Source organism: Phyllostomus hastatus, unplaced genomic scaffold, assembly GCF_019186645.2.
Source record: "Phyllostomus hastatus isolate PE091 unplaced genomic scaffold, TTU_PhHast_1.1 phas_contig_34, whole genome shotgun sequence".
NCBI lineage: Eukaryota > Metazoa > Chordata > Mammalia > Chiroptera > Phyllostomidae > Phyllostomus > Phyllostomus hastatus.
Window position 1 is genome coordinate 25,841,497 of NW_025333857.1, and position 19,112 is coordinate 25,860,608.

The 19,112-nt window shown below is 40.6% G+C and overlaps 1 protein-coding gene across 5 annotated transcripts in view; it reads left to right on the forward strand.

Annotated features, from left to right (window-relative positions):
- Nucleotides 1–19,112, forward strand: part of GLIS3 (GLIS family zinc finger 3) — a 452,994-nt gene that overhangs the window by 416,797 nt on the left and 17,085 nt on the right. For all 5 annotated transcript variants that reach the window (XM_045840588.1, XM_045840586.1, XM_045840590.1 and 2 more), the window contains one exon: nucleotides 6,602–6,777. In XM_045840588.1, coding sequence (XP_045696544.1) covers nucleotides 6,602–6,777 — 176 coding nt within the window. The remainder of the gene's footprint in view (nucleotides 1–6,601; nucleotides 6,778–19,112) is intronic.

Below are 19,112 nucleotides of genomic sequence, written 5' to 3' on the forward strand. Positions count from 1 at the left end.
CTGGTTCTTTATGTTAGATTAATTACAACCACACATCACAAAGCAGCCATTAGAATGTCTGTAAAAGGAACTATATTTTTTACATGCCAGGAAAGTTGTTTCACCTCTGAATGCCAAATCAGCCATCTTTATTTTGTTCCCACATTCCAAACAAATCTACGTCATGTGAAGCCCAAGATGGTGTTTTTTTAGTCCCCTTGGATTTTCAGTCAGGAAAGTGAGTCATGACAGTAACAAGGGAGGCTTGAGGTAAAATAGAATTCCTTTTCTTGCAACCTCTACTTTAGGGCATTAGCATGCAGCAACATAGAGTTCAAACTAAGCCATTACATTATTCAAATGTGTCACTGTGTTCTTTTCATGTGCCTTCTCTGAAACAGCAAGTCCTATGGAGCCAGAATTCCCCAAGAGAAAGCCCACAAGTTGTTCTAGCCTGAGTTAAGACATCCACATATTACAAAGTGCTTCGTCTCTGACGTAGAAAGGGCTGTTCAAAGGAAAGTCTCTGCTTAATGTTATAACAGTGTGACCTGAAAGTCAACTTCTTCTTTTCCCCTCTCAAGTGGGGACAGTTGAGGGCATTGGCTTATATGCTAAGAGACCATATATCTTTTTGCACATGAAGGACAGTGTGCTTATCAATGATGGGGAAGACTGTTGAGGTGAGTAGAAACCAAAAGACAAAGTTCCTTGGATTAGACTTTTTGCTTAGTTTTCTGAGAAATAGTCTTTGGTTGTTTTTCTGTGTAATTTCAAGGAGAAAATCTCTTCTCTGTTTTAAGCACCTTCTCAGAGTAAATTGTTGCAGTCATTCTGTTAAATAAGGTGTTCTCTTAGAAACAGAAATGGTGGTCTTTGGGACATACCATATTCAACTGAACACTTGGACCAATTGGACAAGGCACCATCTACCTGGACACAAGAAATGGCGCCAAGTTGTGAGCCAAGTCCATGGAACCAATGGTCTGCTCAACAGAGTAATTCTTCAACAGCAACACTCAACATTCACTAAATACTTATCTTTGCATAATACTGGATGAGGTGCTAGAGATACAAGTGGGAGTAAATATCTGAGGATTTGATGTCTTTCCATCTATAAAGAGCCAAGAGCCCTTCTCTAATTGTGCATTTTTAAATATATGCTGTTTCCTCTCATTCATTTCTCTAGACAAATAACAGCACATGTTATTTCTGACCAAACCACCACCCACTAGTTTCATTTCAAATGTATAGATTATATTTACTTTTGAGGCCTCATTTGGCGGTGGCTTTCAAAGATACCTGGCCATGGTTGGCAGGAGTGCTACTGTACTCTGAAGTTATTGGGTTGGTCAAAAAGTTCATTAAGTTTTTTCTGTTCTATGGCTCTACTAGCACTTAGTTGTCTTTAACTGCATTCAAAACAATTTTGTTGGGGTGTATTTTGGCAGTTGTCATATCAGTGTGTATTTTTAAAAAATCATCAAAATTGGTGAATTTTTGTGTAGCCATTTTAATATTGAAGATGGAAGAATATATGCAACATTTTCAGCGTATTATGCTTTATTACTTCAAGAAAGGTAAAAACACAACTGAAATGCAAAAGAAGATTTGAGCAGTGTATGGAGAACGTGCTGTGACTGATCAAATGTGTCAAAAGTGGTTTGTGAAGTTTCTTGGTACTATTGACACTTTGGCCAAGTGATTCTTTGCTGTGGGGCTGTCTTATGCATTTGGAAATGTTTAGCAGCACCCCTGGCCTCTATCCACTAGAAGCCAATAGTAGGAGATAGCTGACATAATTCAAAATATCCAAATCAATGAAGTCATTCATGAAAATGAAAAGTGTGTCTTTTATTTTACAGAAAAAATCTCAATGGACTTTTTGGCCAACCCAATAGTTCTAAAAGGCCTTCAGATATTGTCAAGAAACTGGTATGTGCAGTTTGAGATTATGAGGAAGATGTGGAAGAGGGCATTTTTCTACCTACACCTCCCTTTCTCATGTTTAGACAAAAATAACACTTCTTTCTCCCCTTTTCTCATCTGGCATTCTCATTACACTCTCTTCTGAAAGACTGTGTTTGATTTACTGCATCCCACTGCAAAGCTTGCTGAACTCTATGCCTGACACTGCGCTGAACAAGCGTGTCTTCACTTTGCCACCAGGCAGGCTGTGAGTTCATCCCCTTGCCTGACCTACAGAGAACTACCAGAGGGATGATATCACTGCAGATTTTTTTTCCATAGCATTATTTTTGACATCAATGTCTAAGACTACTCTGGATAAATTCTCCTCTGGCTGGAGCTTTTTGTAAAGAGGATTTGGCAGAGTCAGACTTTTCTTCCCTCTTTCCTTATCACGTAGATTCTGAAATAGACAAACAACTGAGTCACAGCCAATTCTGCGGGCAAGATACTCCAAAAATACTCCAGCTCTTGGTTAAGTGTGTCCTGCATTAGTTCAATTTTCTACCATATCCTGGATGTCCTCTCCTCTTCCCTTTTTTTATTCCTAGGGTTTGGGTGGGGGGAATATTGTAAATACACTTCTCTGACTTGGGCATCGTTCCTTTGTTTTCTTGACTTACAACTGACTCCCTATACCCAAGTGGAGAAATATTTCTCCAGAACACTCTCCTTTCTATTTCTCACAAATGTTCGTTATAGTATATATGTGAGTCTTCTTTAAAAAGCCTTGGCAATCATTTAACCTACAGCTAGCTTCACAGCCCTCAATTTGTTGTACTCTGTGGAGATTCTGGCAATTATTTTAGAGTCTCGGTCTTGTCCAATGTGATAAATTATCTGTAGTTAACATTGACCCAGCCTCTTGTAAGGAAAACACCAAGCCCTTCCAGGGGTTGTATTCCACTCTTTGACTAGTTTGGAAAAGTCCTCAGATGGACATATACAGTTCTTGGCCTGCTTTGGTCCTGCCCAGATGGACAGTGTTGCAATTACCCACACTTCCCAGCGGCTGTTTCTTCATTTCTGAAAGCTGGTCTTGATTGTCTCAGAAGCAGAATTCAATTTGCAGTTCCCCCAGTAACGTGCTGTGATTCATTCGGGGACAAATCTGGATTGAACTGAGTCCAAGTGTCTCTTTTGTGAGACAGAAGGGAAGTATAAGTAGATACTATAGTCACCCAGATGAATCAGCCAGGAATTCATGAAGTGATTCATAAATCGTTATAAAGACCACTGAAGTCTACTAAAACAGAGTGCTGTCTGGCTACACAAAGTGGGGTATTATTATGGGGGGGGGGGTTAGATGTTAAATCAGATGTGAAATCCTTAAAACTGCTTTTCTTTTTAGGTTTTGAAAAGGATTCCTTTTTTCCCCTCTGCAGTTGGCCAACTGCTAAAGCCATTTTTCATTGATTAGTTTTTGCAGATGAATTTTAAAACCACCACAGAAGATACCCCACAATCCTTTGGGGGAATAAAAAATACCTCCCCAAATCCACCATAGACCAGTTTGTATCCATTATTTCTCCTCCCTGGCAGCAAATCAATAATATTTTTCACACGAATACAATGAAACAAGCTGTGCTGATGTATTCTCTCTTCTTTGGGAGGTCCATAACCCCCACAGAAGGAGGGTGGGGGAGAACTATCCAAAGCCCATATCAACCAACATTTAATCTAGTGGATCATGTAAACACCGTTTTTTCCAAAGTGTTAGCCCTCAAAGCGGCACTAAAACACACAGTCCCACATGACTTGCCAGAACTGCTTACTTAGGACTGCACAAATGAAGTAAGACATTTATGACATGCGCTTGACTTATAACACAGTTTTTGAGTAAATTTCATTTGAAGAAGTACAGTCATTAGTAGACACAGAAAATACTTTGGACTTACAGAGGAAAGAGTGCTACCTGAAAGGAGTTACCTAGTTGGAAAGCTAAGGGCATAAGCCCAGCTTGGACATGAAGAACCCCAGTTCTGAACTGAGCAAATTCACCAAAGCAAACTGAGAAAACTATCTCCATGGTCAGGTTTCTTGAAGGCAGTAGGTTGCTGATACATCCCCATCAGCTGTTGATAAGGATCAAAATCTCAAATGCCTACAGGAGTCCCCTTCCATCCTTCCTCACCCCACCCATCTGCCTTGCTTCGAATCTCCACTAGAGGGCATCCTACCATATTGCAATATAGTGCTATCTGGAGAACTAGTGTGGGGCTGGGGAAATCTTTTCATGTCTCTGGACCTGTTTTATCTCATTCAAATAGGTGGTGCTCTAGTGCCCTTCAGCTAGAACATTCTATGATTGTATGAATTTGTGAACTCATGGTGCTCCATGGGAAAACCTGGTACCAAGAAATGAGACTCACATAACATGACTAACTGTTCCTAGAACCGGAAAATTAGCCAGATGAGTAAATGTCTCACTTTCTTTGACCCCTAATCTCCATATCTGAATAGTTGAAGGAGAAGAGAGTCCTAAGATTGTACATTTTAATAATCCCATATTCAAATATACTGCTTCAACCACAATTGTATATGGCTGTCAAGCACAGGGTACATGTTAATGTCAGGGATACCTTAAATTTATATTCTATTGAGAACAGCCATTCCATAACCATGCATCAATCATCTGTAGGTGTCAGACACTCATTGTCTAAAGTATTTTGATATCTCTGACTTCCACATTTAAATTGGTTCATAATCCATCTCCATTCCTCACCTTCCATTCTTTATTTTTCTTCATAGTACTCATTTCCTCCAGCCCAGTACATAGTTTACTAACAAGTGTGTTCATTGCCTCCCCCGGTCCCCCTGACTAAAACAGAAGTTTTACAAAGACAAGGATATGTGGCATGTATTGCTTTGTTCCTGGTGCTTAAAACTGCCACACACTTGGTTGGAGCTCAATAAATATCTCTTGAATGAACAGATAAAAATGTTGCCTCAAATTGTACAGTCCCCAGTCAGAGTCAAGATTATCTTTATGTTATACTTGAAATTGAGGCTGTGAGAAATCAGGTAATTTACTTGAGATTACCCAGCTAGCAAGGGGCAGAGCCACAATTCTAGCCCAGGACTTCGGGTACATCTGACATCCATCTGTTCCTCCTGCCATTTGCAGTTTCTGCATCTGATCCTCCTCGGTTCTGTGTGTGTCTCGATTGGGGCCTCTTGTGCTAGGGAACAGAATCCAAGATTGAGTACTACTTTTGCAGGCAAGATGACCCCTGTGTTTCTGGCCCACCTCCCTGCAAGGTTGGGAAGCTTAGTTGTACAGAGGGCGGTAGCAGGCCTCCATTACCAAGTAAATACCCCCAAGCATCAGACATTTTTTAAGGTGTATAGAGATAGATAAATATTTGCAGAAACTTTTTTCAGTTTTTTTTCCAGAAAATCCTTTATGAGCCCTTTAAAGTCTGTGTGGGGGTTTTTTGTTTGTTTGTTTGGTTTTTTGTTTTTGGCAAGCCAGGGAACCATGGCTCATGCTAAGGTTATATAAACTCCTCCACTAAATGAGTGGAAATGGTTGACTCAATTCTGTGATTTGCTTTTGTGTTATCTGTAAGCAGTGATTTTAAAAAAATTCTAGTGTGTTGTGTGCCTATTTGCACAACAGTCGTCCATTGTTTTATAAAAGTAGAAAAGGCCAGAGGAGAGACTGGTAAGCTGTGTTCAGTGAAACCTGTGAAATGTCAACTGGGGGACAGACTTGGACCTGGAAAAATTTCTGACGGTCTCTCCTCTGGCTCTTGGACACTGCTGTAATTCAGAGTGAATTAGAATGATGTCATCTCGTCCTGATGTAACGGGGGAATAAGATATTCTGTAGGAGAAAAATTGTAAATCCCTGCAATTTATATTTAGCATCAAAAGTGTTAGTTTTCTTTTGCATCAGATTTAAAAAATTTACCCTCTTTGAATTAAAAACCTTCTGTTTTGGGCTGAATATTCTGACCATATATTATTTGGCAGGGCGTATATTTTAAAAAAACAAGGTTGAAAAATAAAAAGAGTTGAGGACACTAAGAAAAGGGATTCATTCTACCTTCAGTAACAATGAGAATGTTTTATGTTTTTCTCAGCTTCTGTTTAAGTGTGCATGTTTTTTGTTTGCTTGCTTCTGGAGTCAATGGCCTCTAACTACTCAAGTTTCTAGAGTCCTTTTGGCTTTTGAAATAACGGTTCTGGCATCTCTCTTGCTAGGAGTTGTCAGCGATTGTTTTGGATGCTCCCAGGGCCTTCACTCTAGCAGCAGAGTCTCTTCCACCCCCTTTGCCCCTCTGCCCCTCTGCTGCCCCGGCACCCCTAATTCTAATGGGTTATTTCTACTTCACTATGAGCTGATTAGCAAGTAACCAAGTTTATAAAAATTAAATTAATTAATAGAGGGATTGTTAAAGAGTTTTTGGTAAAATACTTTTTAGGCAGTAACAAAATTGATTCTAAGTGCTGTACTTGAAAATCAAATCACATTTATACACTCATTTCTTATGCTGGACTTTTTAGTACTGAATTCTCATTTATTTCCTTGTTTCTAGAAATTATCTGGATAATCAAGATCACATCTTATCTCTTTTTATCTTTTCTCTATACATGTGAAAGTTAACATTTTTATACCAGTCCTTCTCTTTTCAAATCGTTTTCTCAGGTTTGCACCTTCTGCTCCATCTCCTCACCACATCAGTCCTCGGAGAGTTTCAGCTCCTTCTTCAATAATGCAGAGAACGCAGCCTCCCCATGCCCAGCAGCCCTCAGGATCACACCTGAAGTCCTATCAGCCAGAAACAAGCTCTTCTTTTCAACCAAATGGAATCCACGTCCATGGTAAGTGAGGAGCCATCAGTCCCTTGAGTTTTGAAAAGTGATATTGCACTGTTGTTTTTTAAGCAATTGTCTTAGTTACCAGTTGTGGATTCCAAATGTTCTCTTATACACCAAGTTTTGGCTTTTATGACTTCCCCCTAAAATTTTACACTTAATCAGCGTTAAGTCTTACAATATTTCTGTGGCTTTGGCCCTAAGATGGTATGTCTTATAACACTCCAAAGTGGTCAGCCCAAGGTGAGGGTCCATTTATTGAACACCTCAGAGCTTTTACACCTCATGGACAGGCCTTAACAACAACATCTTGTTTTCTAAACAATAAACAGTCATGTAAAAGAACCGGCAGCAGTCCTTTTGCCTGTGCACAGGTCTTGGTCCCTATCCCCATATGCCTAGGCCCTCTCCATCCTACAGATGGAATGACACCTGCTCTCTGAATCCTTTCCTGATCTCGTAGCCAACTTAATCTCTCCTGATCCTGAACCCTGATTACATATCATATGTGATCGATGCAATGAAGGAAGAAGAGGAGGGAAGGAAGGCAAGAGAAATCATGGTGGTTTTCAAAACGTGTAGGCCTTATGTTTAACTCAGAACATACATGGAAAACTGAGTCTGGCCTAATTTCTTCTCGTTATTTAAACCCATTTTGCTGATTCAGACAGATATCTTAGTGAACATCATAGAAAATTGAATTGCCAAATCATATAGACTCAAACTATACACAGCTTTTTAATTTCTAGGGGCATTCAGATCTTCTTATATAAGCAGAAGAGATACTGCCCATTTAGACTGTTTCAGCTTCTTCTGAAAAATATGATTCTTCTCTACCTGCATCTTGCTGATTCCTGAATTTGCTTCACATGAGTCATTATTTGAAATTAATGGGTGGTTGTCCCTAAACAAACCTAAATCAATGTTCCAGTTGAGTGTGATTAAATATAAATGATCTCCCAAGATAGCAGAATCCAGCAGCACCAGGGAGCTAGGCTCAGGCAAGAACACCAATGTGCGGGCCTGGACAGCTGAAGATGAGGCAATGAGGAGACAGGGGCAGGCTGCAGGAAGGGAATGGCCTTGAAAAGCCCAGGGTCTATTTCTCTGGTTCAATGTTCCATCCATCTCTTCCCTTCTCTACCCAAGTATAGTCACACAAATCCACTATTCACCAACAAAACTTGGGCTTCCACCATTCTTTAGGTCAGTGGTAATTTTTACCTTCTTCTCTTGGTAAACTTCTTCTGCTTTAGTTATGTATTTATTCAACCAAGAAATATTTTTGGGGTGTCTACTATATGCAAAGCAATATGTGTGTGAGAAAGACAAACAGAGCACTCTCCCTTTTGAGGGGGCACTCCCAACCCAGATGAGGAGCCTGTCTCACATGGGGGGAAGATCCAGGTACCCTGTGTTGGAAGCCACCCTCACCTGCAGGCTGGAGGTGGACTGTATGAGTGTGGGCTTTGTGGACTACAGAACAGGTCATGTATCCTAAGGCATGCGATTTTTACCCTTGCTGTAACATCACTGAAATAGGAACATATCTCAGTCAGTGGCATCATCTAATAGGCAATGATTTTTCTTTCTCGTGCCTTCTGGAATAATGGAGCCTTTCATAATCAGTGGTGTGGTGGTTCCCGTGACATGCAATATATCGCGCTTGGCCTGCCACTGTGAAACATTTTAAAAATTCAGAATTTAACCTTTGTGTAGAAAAAAATTGGAAGGAAATTCTTCAAAGCATTAAACAGTTCTTTTCATTATAGAGGTAGTATAATAGGTGATTTTTCTTTCTTCTTTTCTCTTTTTATTTTTAATTTATTTTTTGCTTTCTAAAGAAACTTTAAAAGGGATTTCGGAATTACATCAGTTTGAATGCAAATACCTGTGTACTCAACTGTGTGGCTCTAGACAAACTGTGGAGTCTCAGTCTACATTCATTAGATGAGGAGAGTCTTACCTACAAGACAGGCACCTGGTACAGAGTAAGAGCTTAATTAATTTAATGTTCTCCCTTCTAATCTCTTCTTTGGTGGACTCCTTGAGGATAGGTATAATGTTTGTAGCCCTGGGGCAAGCATAGTACTTGGTGCAAAGTAGGCCTGTGGTAAATATTTACCAAATAAGTGATTGGTTCAAATGAATAATGAAACAAGGGGACACAAAATGGGATGCACCTTGCAGACTCTCCTTTTCTTGTCATACAGCTTGGCAACAGACTTCTCCCACATTTCTCTTTTTTAGTAGTCAACCTGAATTATTTTTAACTTTTTCATTGTTGAAAATTCCTGTGGCCAATGAGAAACTATTCACAGAAACCTTAAAAATAAATACATACAAGAAGCCTTTCTAGAAGACATCGGACTGCAGTTATGTGTACCTGGAGATCATGACATCCTCCCAGAAGATGAGAGAATGGCTGAGTTTGCACAGGGAGTGCCCATGCATTAGCTGCTGGGCCATTGCTGGGAATTAAGGGGAGGATTCAGATGCAGCCTTACTTCCTCCTTCAAGTATTTTTCTGAAAAATTTTTTTCTGGAAGTTTCTAGGAATAAGCACTTCTCATCTACTACTCTTTAGGATAAAGACCAAATTGATAGAGTATTTCTCAAGTGGGTGAATCAGTACTAGGAATGAGAGGAACAGAGAGACCTCTAAATGAGTTGCATATATCGGCCATGCCTTTCAGCTTTGGTTGGATTAGTGTGCTGGGTAGCATTATACAGCCTCTTAGTAGTGAGGAACTTCATCCCCTAATAAAAGTAGATGTTTAATGCTCCAAGCAGTGTCAGAGTTGCTAACAGGATAGCTACAGTGAATGTCTGTTCTCTCTTTCAAGAAGTTCATGGCTTTAATGGGCATCATCACCCCCATCCTCTGTGTACTCCCTGCAGTAGGTACAGGTCAGAGAAAAATGTCATCACTGTGTTTTTAGAGATGGGAACTGATACTTGGAAAAATATAAAATGTCTAGGCATTGCTGGCCTGGCCAAATATGAACTGGCAAAGATGCCCTGGCATCTTTAATAAGAAGTCCACGTTTCCAAGTCATATTCTTGATCTACGTGTTTCTAAGTAGGTCAAAGAAACAAAATCCATACGGACTTATTATATCTCTTCATGGTGGCATATGCCTGTATGTGGATGTTTTTGTATTACACAGAGCCTGGGAAGGTTAGAACTCAGAAGGGCTTTGTTCCTACAGATAAAGAAGAAAATGAGATCCACTGAGTTTTCTTTACATTAGACTAATTGACACAGAGCTTAGATGTCATGTGTTCGATGTATATTTTTAGTCAGAGGTGTTTTATAAAAGGCATACTTTGAAAAGATTAGTAGCACAGCTTTTTCAAGTTCCCTCACCTAGTGAATGACCCAGGACCAGAGCACATTTTTGTTGGTTCTGCGTCCACGTTATCCATTCACATTGCTTTCTTTAGTAAGGTGGATAAGGTGTCATTTCTTTCAGTGTTTGAATGTTGATAGCATCTATGGGTCTCTGTTTGGGTGGTATCTCCAAGGCAACTTCTCGGTGCATTTTAGTCTTTTATTTTAGATGTAAACACTAGGACAACTCTTTCCAATCATTTAAGCTTGTTCTTCAGCCTTTTCTTTCTCTTCAGGACTGTTCTCTTGCCCAGGCAAGCTTCAGAATTTTGCCTGGATTAGTTGCCTGAGAGTTGATATTTGTGCATATTGTTATGGTGCTAATGGATAATTTCTTTTTAAATGGCCTATTCACTCCAGGCTGTGAGAATGCCATGGGAATTCCTAGAACAGCACTTTCACAATCTTCCTTTTCTGGACTCCTCAAGGAGAGGCCAAGTTCAATTCAGCAAGTGTGTATTGGTCACCCACCATGTGCCAGGCAAACACGAATGTCATTTAATCAGTGCTCTGTGATACATGCAATAACAGAAGGTATAAAAGGCACTGATTTATTTGAGGGAGATATTAGAGAAAGAGTCCCAGAGGTGACTCTTGAATAGGGTTCTGAAGATATAGTCAATTGTGTAGGCCAGGTGGGGAGAGGGATTCCAGGCGGGGTAAGCAAAGTGTGCAAGCAAGAACACAAATGACAGCATTGTGCTTGCCTCGAGAGAAGAGCCAGGGGCAGTGTGGCTGGAATGCACAGGTTAACCTGTGGAGCAAAGGGAAAGGAGGCTAGGGAACCAGCCAGGCCAGCTCATGGAGCGATCTGGGGCCATGCTAAATGTAATGCTGCTGAGTGAAGAAGCCAGCCTGGTGTTTTAGGTCAGTCAGCGAGGGCAGTGTATAGGAAACAGAATGGGAGAGGTAGGAACATTACATCCTAACTTTTGGGTTTTATTGGACTGCATGTATAGAGCACCCATACAACAGTTCAGCTCACACAGATGCAACTAGTAAATAGGCGTATGATGTCATAATAAGTAGAGTTGTATTTGTTCACACACAGTCTTTCCTTGCAAGACAAGCTGCAATAGCTAGAGAAGAAGAAAATGTAAAAGCCCTCAGCCTAGCCACTGCATGGGCAGGAGCCCTTTCAGCTATCTTTTAATAAAATTTGAAGAGCGTGACCCCAGGGACTTCCTCCCCAGGCGGCTGCACACCTGGCCTTGTAGGGCCCTCAGCCAATGGCAGATCACAGTCCTTCCTATGTGCTGGTCTCTCACCTGTGGTCTCAGTTACTGCAAGTCAAAACTTCCAATAGACATTTACGAGCATGTTTAATAATCACCGAGGAGGTTCTAGCCACATAGAACGGGCTGCCTAAGTTCCCTCTTGATTATTTGTCACTGTCGTAGTTAGAAGATTTCATAGATTTTGAGTGATCTGACCCAATCCCAGTTTTCGAAAGAGCCTGTTATTTGTAACACACATTTGTACAGAGCACGAGACTTTTCAGGATTTGTTTATCGTGTTATAGCAGCATGCCCAGCGAATGGCTTTTCTCTTCTCACATAACAAGACATCAAACAATAAACATTGCAGGGAGGAAGAGCAGCCCACAGAGCCAGCAGTGTGCCGGCCTCCTCCCAGCTTTCTGCTTTGCCATCTGTAACAGTGGCTTCCATCTTCCTGTTCCCAGTAGGGATGCTGATAGTCTTCACATCCTGTCCCAGTTCAGGCAGGGGGAAGGGCAAGAGTGAAGGACAGGTGTACTCTGAGCTCAGCCTCAGGGCTGCTCTCATCTATGAGGGAATCTGGGAAGACAGATACTTCAGTGCATTGCCATGCTTAATAAAATTAAGGTTCTGTCAATACATTTATCAGATAGGCACACTGCAGGGTCTGCCAAATGTTCTCTGGGATGGTTTTTCAATCTGTAAAATGGAACTGTCTCACACTTTCATTCACACTGATTGCCTCTTGGAAGTCAGTGGTGGGGCCCAGAGGCTTCTTTCTGAGGGTTCTGCTCCATTTTATGTCCCTCAACCTCATTCTTTTAGATTTTTATACTTTCCACTGCTTGCTCTTATTCTCACCCCTTTGGACTGCCACTGCCAACACCAGGCTTTCCATCATCCATGGTCCAGTCACTAGATTTCATTAGGAAAAACACCGTGAAGCTGCCTACCCAGCCTGGGCCATTTGATATCAAGGCGGCAGCGGTGAGAAGTGGGGGCTTTCTCTGTTGTTCCTGGCTCCTGTGGTTCATAAGCTGTCTTTCCCATGATTTAAAGCATGCCCTGCCTGCAGGCCCCCAAGAAGCAGGCCAGCACAATGGTGGCATTTTCCCACCTCGGTATGGAGCGGTAAGCTTGTCAGCCAAGTTCAAATTGACTACATCTGGAAACAAAAGGTTTCTAGGCACCAACAGACCTCTAAGAACAAAACATGTTGTAAGTGGTTTGTCCTGCTAAACAGCCAAACCATCTTCAAGCTGAAGAAATCTCAGAACTTTGATACTTAAATGGGAGGAGGTGGTAGGTACAAGTTTAACTTCTTCCTGTGTCATTGGCTGTTTACTTACAGTGATTGTGCAATGGTACTTTCCAGAAAGAGTTCTATGGGTCATAGCCACTACTGATCTCATTTCTGGGAGTTTATAGTGTTAAATGTTGAAAAGGTTATTTTTTAAAGGCAAATTGTAGAAACAATAAACATACTCTCCCCTCACAGGAAATTTAGTCACATCTGCATATGCGAGGTTGTGAAATAATAAAGTAATAAGTCTATAAATTGTACTGCTTACAACTGAGGCATGTGTCATAACTTCCCCTTGCAACTCAGGAAGACAAATGGGACTGATTGTAAGTCAGTAGTGTAATAGTCTTCGCTGAGAAAGCTGTGACATATGCGTAAGAGGAATGAGCCAATGAGTGTGCCTCATGTTATTCCGACGTTATGGGCTGATGTCATCGGCAGCAGCCATAATCAGGAATAATTTTGAGTATCAGCCACGATGTTATTAATGCTTATATAGTATTAAGGATTGATGATTAAACCCAAAGAAATTCTTAATTACTCTTATACACTTAATTACTACAAAATTACCCTGAGAACAGTTTTACATAACTAGTACTTGATGGATTTAACAAAAGCTAAGTTTAGGTGTGTGTGTGGGTTGCAGTCAGTATTCCAACAAGTTGGGTTTTGTGGGAGGAGTGTACGATGGTCATCATAATTAGAAAAGCTGTTTCAGTGATCAATTATGAAAATGACTGAACTGCAAGTAATCACATATGTAGTTTAGTGTTTGCATGCACACAAGCACACACATACAGAGACTAAACCCTCAAACCAGTGACAATATTTAAGGTGACTGACTCAACTAACTAACTAAATAAATAACCGTAACTAACCCTAACTAAATGATAAGTTTCCTTAGGACAGAGACTGGCTCATCCCGTAATGCTTTTGCACATAGTAAGTGCTTAATAAATAGGAATGAATGGAAAGAAGGAGCTGAGAAAGAGAACAATTTTTGTTTATGGCTTCCTAGGCTGACTGGTGGGCCCAGCCCTTGGCAAAGTTGGGACTTAGAGTCACATTGTCAGGGACCCCTTTTCTGGGCATTTCCTCCTATTGACGTGCCCATCTTGTTAGATACCCAGTTCTTACAAACTCTGAGACTCTCTCTGCAGGAAACAGGATGAGCTCATGATTCCATGTACCCCTTCTCAAGGGCATTTGCATTTTAAAGGGGGATACCTGAAACACACCTGGTACTGAATGCCTGGCAGTCAAAGTCTGAAGAGTGGCAGCTCTGTGGAAGAGATATTTTTGTGGCATTTTCTTGTTTCCAAAAACACTTTTAAGTTTTCAAAGCTTTCACAGCCACTAGCTGACATACCCTCAAATTGGACATACTATCTCAGAAGGGAACCGTGACTTGCCCAAGCCGGTACAGGAAGAGTAACGTGAGCTGTAGAAAAGAGTGAAGAAAAGGCTGCGGAGCCAGGCAGATATGCCTGGAATCCTGGGAGCAAGTGGCGCAGCGTCAGGGCTCTGCGTTTCCTGACTCTGACAGTGGCCCAGTGCTGCTTCCCTTTCAGAGTCAGTATAAGAATGAGAAGAAATGCCTCGCCCACAGCAGGCACTCATTTCACTAGAGCTATTATCACTGTTGTTATTTTTCTACTGTGTACCAGATGCTGTATGCTCTGCATACATCCACTTACATCGTTTATTACTTGTAAAAATATGTATAAACCGTGGCCTCCCAGGTAAGACTGAGAGATTATACACCCTGCCTGAAGTCACAGACTATCAGAGCTGGGTTTATAAGCACCGGCTGACCCCGGAGCCCACACTCGTTCCCCTTCATGATTTTGCCTGTAGATATAATACTGTGGAAGTTTTTAGTTATTTGGGAATTACTTTTGAGGTTTAGTGTGAAACCATTAATTTGCTAGCAATAAAAATACTGTGACACGTGATTTCCCACCAGTCACTTGATCCTTGTGTCTTGGCACACAGATTGCTGAAAATTTTTGTCTTTTCTGTCAGCCAGTGTAATGAATGCTTACCATGGAATTTCTCACTAATCCTCATAACACCACTGTAAAGAAGGCATTATTTACTCCCATTTTACAGAGGAATCTGAATCACTGAAACATTGAGTAACTTGCCCACAATTTCTTCATTGTGAAATGGTGAAGCTAGAATCTACGCCCAGGACCACTGGACAACAGAGTCCACTCTCAACCAGTGGCTCTGCTGCTACTGTCGCTTTAGGGAAGTGAGTGCCCACCCTGATCACCCTCAGCGGGATTACCCGCAGAGTGTGTGAGTGCATGCTCATCTCCTCGTGTGCCATGTTTACTTAGGCATGTGCACTCGGGGCACACTGAAAGTCTGACTACTAAATTGACACACCAGGGTCACCGGGCTCTTAGCACCATCCTTAAATACAGTTTAAAATTTTTTAGACTTTTGAAATTGAAAAGAAAACCTTTACCTGTTCATTTTCTTAAGTACTTAGGGTACTTAAATATAAAGGATTTAAGTCACCTCCCAGCCGCCTTATGCTTACCTCAATTTCACTACCCAAAGGCAATGGCTGTTAAGATGGTAAGTATCTTTAGACCTCTTCAGATGCTTACAGAAATGACATCTCTGTATGTACATGTACTTACATACACTTGCATGTGTACATACACATACCTCCGTGCCCTGTTATAAAAACAGCCTCACATTCTGTAGTTTATGACTTACATTTTTTTTAACTTACAGTACTTGTTTTTGCTTTATAGGTGAATGTATACCGATCAATTCCTTTTGAAAAAAAATTGTATAATACTTTCAGGAATATACCATCATCTTTTTAATCATTTCCATAGTGATAGTGATAGACATTTATTTATTTTTGCTCTTACTAAGGATGCTATGTTAAATGTCCTCGTGTGTGTGTGTATCTATGTTTTTACACGAGCATTGTCACACACACATACATATATCTTTGCATACTTTCTCTAGGGAATATTTCTGAAAGAGACACCACACAATTAATAGGTATGCACATTTTTAAGTTGGATAGCTACTGTGATATATTCCTTCCCAAAGGCAATACCAGTTCAGATTCTCACCAACAGTGCGTTAAAGTTCCATTTCCCTACACTAGACATCACCGATCCTTTTAATTCCTGACAATTTGTAGAGCTAAGTTGTTTTGATTTTTCCTTTGGTTAATAATGTGACTCAGCATCTTCTCATACTTTTATTGTGCACTAAAGGTAATTCAGTTATAACAGAGATTAAGTAACAAGAACTACTACTTGGGCATTTATATTATTTGTCACATAGTTTGCCTGTTCTTTCACTCTGCCAATCAAGTTGTGGCGTGTGCAACATGACATTCTGTTTTCTTAACTGGCAGTCAAAAATACTTATTGAAGAGAAGAAAAATATCCAGAAAATTTCTACTTCATTGACTATTGGGATTTCTCTGTCAGTTAACTTAAAAACACCTATAGAAAAGTATTTATGAATATTATTACAGATTTAGTGCATTTTTCATTCTCTTGGGAAGTAATGGCATTTCTTCTAGAAGCAAATGTTCTGTCTTAGATCTGAAAGTCATGAAGTTTATCCTCTGATGAATGTAGCTCTTAAAATCAAATATTCATGTTAAATATTTTCTATTTATAACTTTATTTTAGGGACTGCCCAATTGCAATCTTCAAGGATGAGCACATTAATGGCAATCTGTGTCTTATAATTCTGGTATTTTTAGTTGGAATTTTCCTCATTAATATGATAAGCAATTGATGGTTTAGAAGAAAAAATGTGAATAGCTGTGGGTGGAGTTTCCTTAAAATAAAGGGGAAACCCCACACACATCAGGAAAATCTGAGTCACTGGTAACAAGGCCACTTGTGTTAACAAAACAAAGCAATAAAACACTAGACCTGGCTTGGTCTGTGCCCATGCAAATCACCTGGGCTCAGACTATTTTGCTAAACAATCCCAGTTCTCTTAGAATTTCTAGTTCATTTACTTACAATTGTGAGGGCTCTTTCTGATTTCAGGAATTTCTCCCTCTCTAACCACATTGTCCTGACTAAACTTTACATTTCATTCTTTTGCAAGGTCTTTGAGAACTAGACCTTGTAAGATGTGAATCTGTTGAAGTAAAAACATTCAGGCATTTTTCTAGATCATTTAAGTGTAACAACCAGCCTCTCCACTCCCTCATTTCTCCACCAAACGCAATCTCAGATCACATCCCAAAGTAAAACCTTTACTTCAAGTTCTTCAATTTCCTTATCGTTATGGCAGAATGATTTAGGGGATCTGAATTAGCCAGGTATTTACCCAAGGTCTTTACATCGTGGGTCTAGGCTGATGCAGTGTTTGTATCAATCCCTTTGAGATCAGTACCTACATTTATGTTACAATATATGTTTTATAAATTGCTCTTAGATAAAAAAAGTTTTTATCAGTTCTTGGTAACTATAACTATAAAAAATTTTATGGTACAATATTTGTTCGATAAATACCTGAATCTTCATTACAGCTTTATGAAGAAAGTAGGAAATATATTTCTACCCGTATTTAGAGATGAAACTCAGGTAGTTTATTAAGTTCTCCGACCTTGGGATGGTTTCCTAAAAGAGCACAAGGTGTCCAGTGGATGAGATGAGTTGCTTAATACTCCCACCCACTCTTTTTCCTCTTCAGGATCAGTGGCTTCTCTGGTATCCCACAGAAAAGGGTGGCTTGAAACAACAAAACCCTCCAGGTCAACTGGACAGGCCTGGTCACGTTTCCACTATCTGTGTTTCTTCCTCTATTAAATAAGCAAACAAAAAAAAGTCAGTGAGGTCTGGCCAAGTGGCTCACAGTTGGAGTGTCATCCCATGCACAAAAAGGTTGTGGGTTTGACCCCTGGTCAGGGCACATACCTAGGTTGTGGGTTTGATCCCCAGTGAGGGCGCCAACAGGATGCAACTGATGTTTCTTTTTCACATCAATGTTTTTCTCTGTGTGTGTGTTTCTCTCTGTCTCTGTCTCTCTCTCTGTCTCTTTCTGTCTATCTCTCCTCTCTTTTTCTCTCCCTCTATCTCTGAATCTCTCTCTCTCTCTCCCTTCCTCTCTCACTAAAATCAATAAGCATATCCTCTGGTGAGGATTAAAAAGAATAAGTGATAGAAAGGGAAGTCACTTTATTCTTTCTGAAACTCTGATGGACTATTGTGTGTAAGGGTCATAAGTCAGAATTTTTGAGCTCAGTCGTGGCCCTCTCACCGTCAGTATTTTCACCAAAGTCTCTCACTACGGGTGTCATTCACTCATTCATTTTTTCATTCTCAAATATTCAGCTCCTATTGTGTGCCAGGTCCTGTTTTGGATGCTAATTTTATACAAGTAGAGAAAACAGACAAAAACCTGAGCTTATATCTAAGGGATGATTCTTGGCAAGCAAAGTGTTTAAACTCAACAGTGAGAGAATATTCTTCTTGGTCTACATGTAAGCAGGGAATTGTTTGATCTAGTTATTTCCTGGAGCACCATAGCACATTTTGAGATGCATACTGCAAATTTAAAAATCAAGAGTTTGGTGTGGAATGAAATTAAGCAAGAAAGGAAGGACCCTGTAGTCTAGACACACCCAACAGAGCATGGCCTCCAGGTGGCAATGGGAGGAAGTCTGTCTAGCTGGAGATGTGGAACAGAGACAGAAGTCATAAACTGGCTTGTCCAGATTAGTAGTCAGTGTCCACAAGGCCTAACAAGATAAAAGTGAAGTTTCCTAGAAGTCAAATGGAAGGAGGTGCCAGGGGCCCTGGGATCCAGTGACATTCTTCAGGTTTCTCTAGTGCAATGTCCAGACTGGTATATCAAACCCACTTATATGGATTTCTGTACTTTTTTACTTCAAGCCCAGTTTCATCTCAATGTGACATTCTAGATAGTGGATTTGCAGAGGCGTAGCAGTTATGTAACAGGGACTCAGCTGTGAGGCAGAGGTTCAGTGGGGGAAGTAATCAGGCTTTTGGGGTCCCGCTGTTTGAGATATTAGAGTGCTGGAAAATTATATAATCATAGACTTAGATTCAGAGCAGCGAGAAGTCACCTAGCTAGTGGAGTGGATATAACATGGTAGTTTGGTTACAGCTAGATAACAGAAGTCTAGGGTACAGGATCAATAGGGGTCAAAATAAGACCATTACTTCTGAGTCACTCAAATGAGGCCCCATGATTTCACCTTGACCAAGAATTTACTTGTGAGAGAAAGACCCTGGTGGGGAGGGAAGTCATCTTGATCCATATCTGCTGAAAGTGTAATCCAAGGTCACTCTATTACAGTCACCAAAGCTTTTTGCCTAAGAGCCCCATGGTCAGCAGAAAGGGCTACAGACCAGCCGAGAGGGAGGAGATGATGATCAGAAAAGCTCTCCTCCCC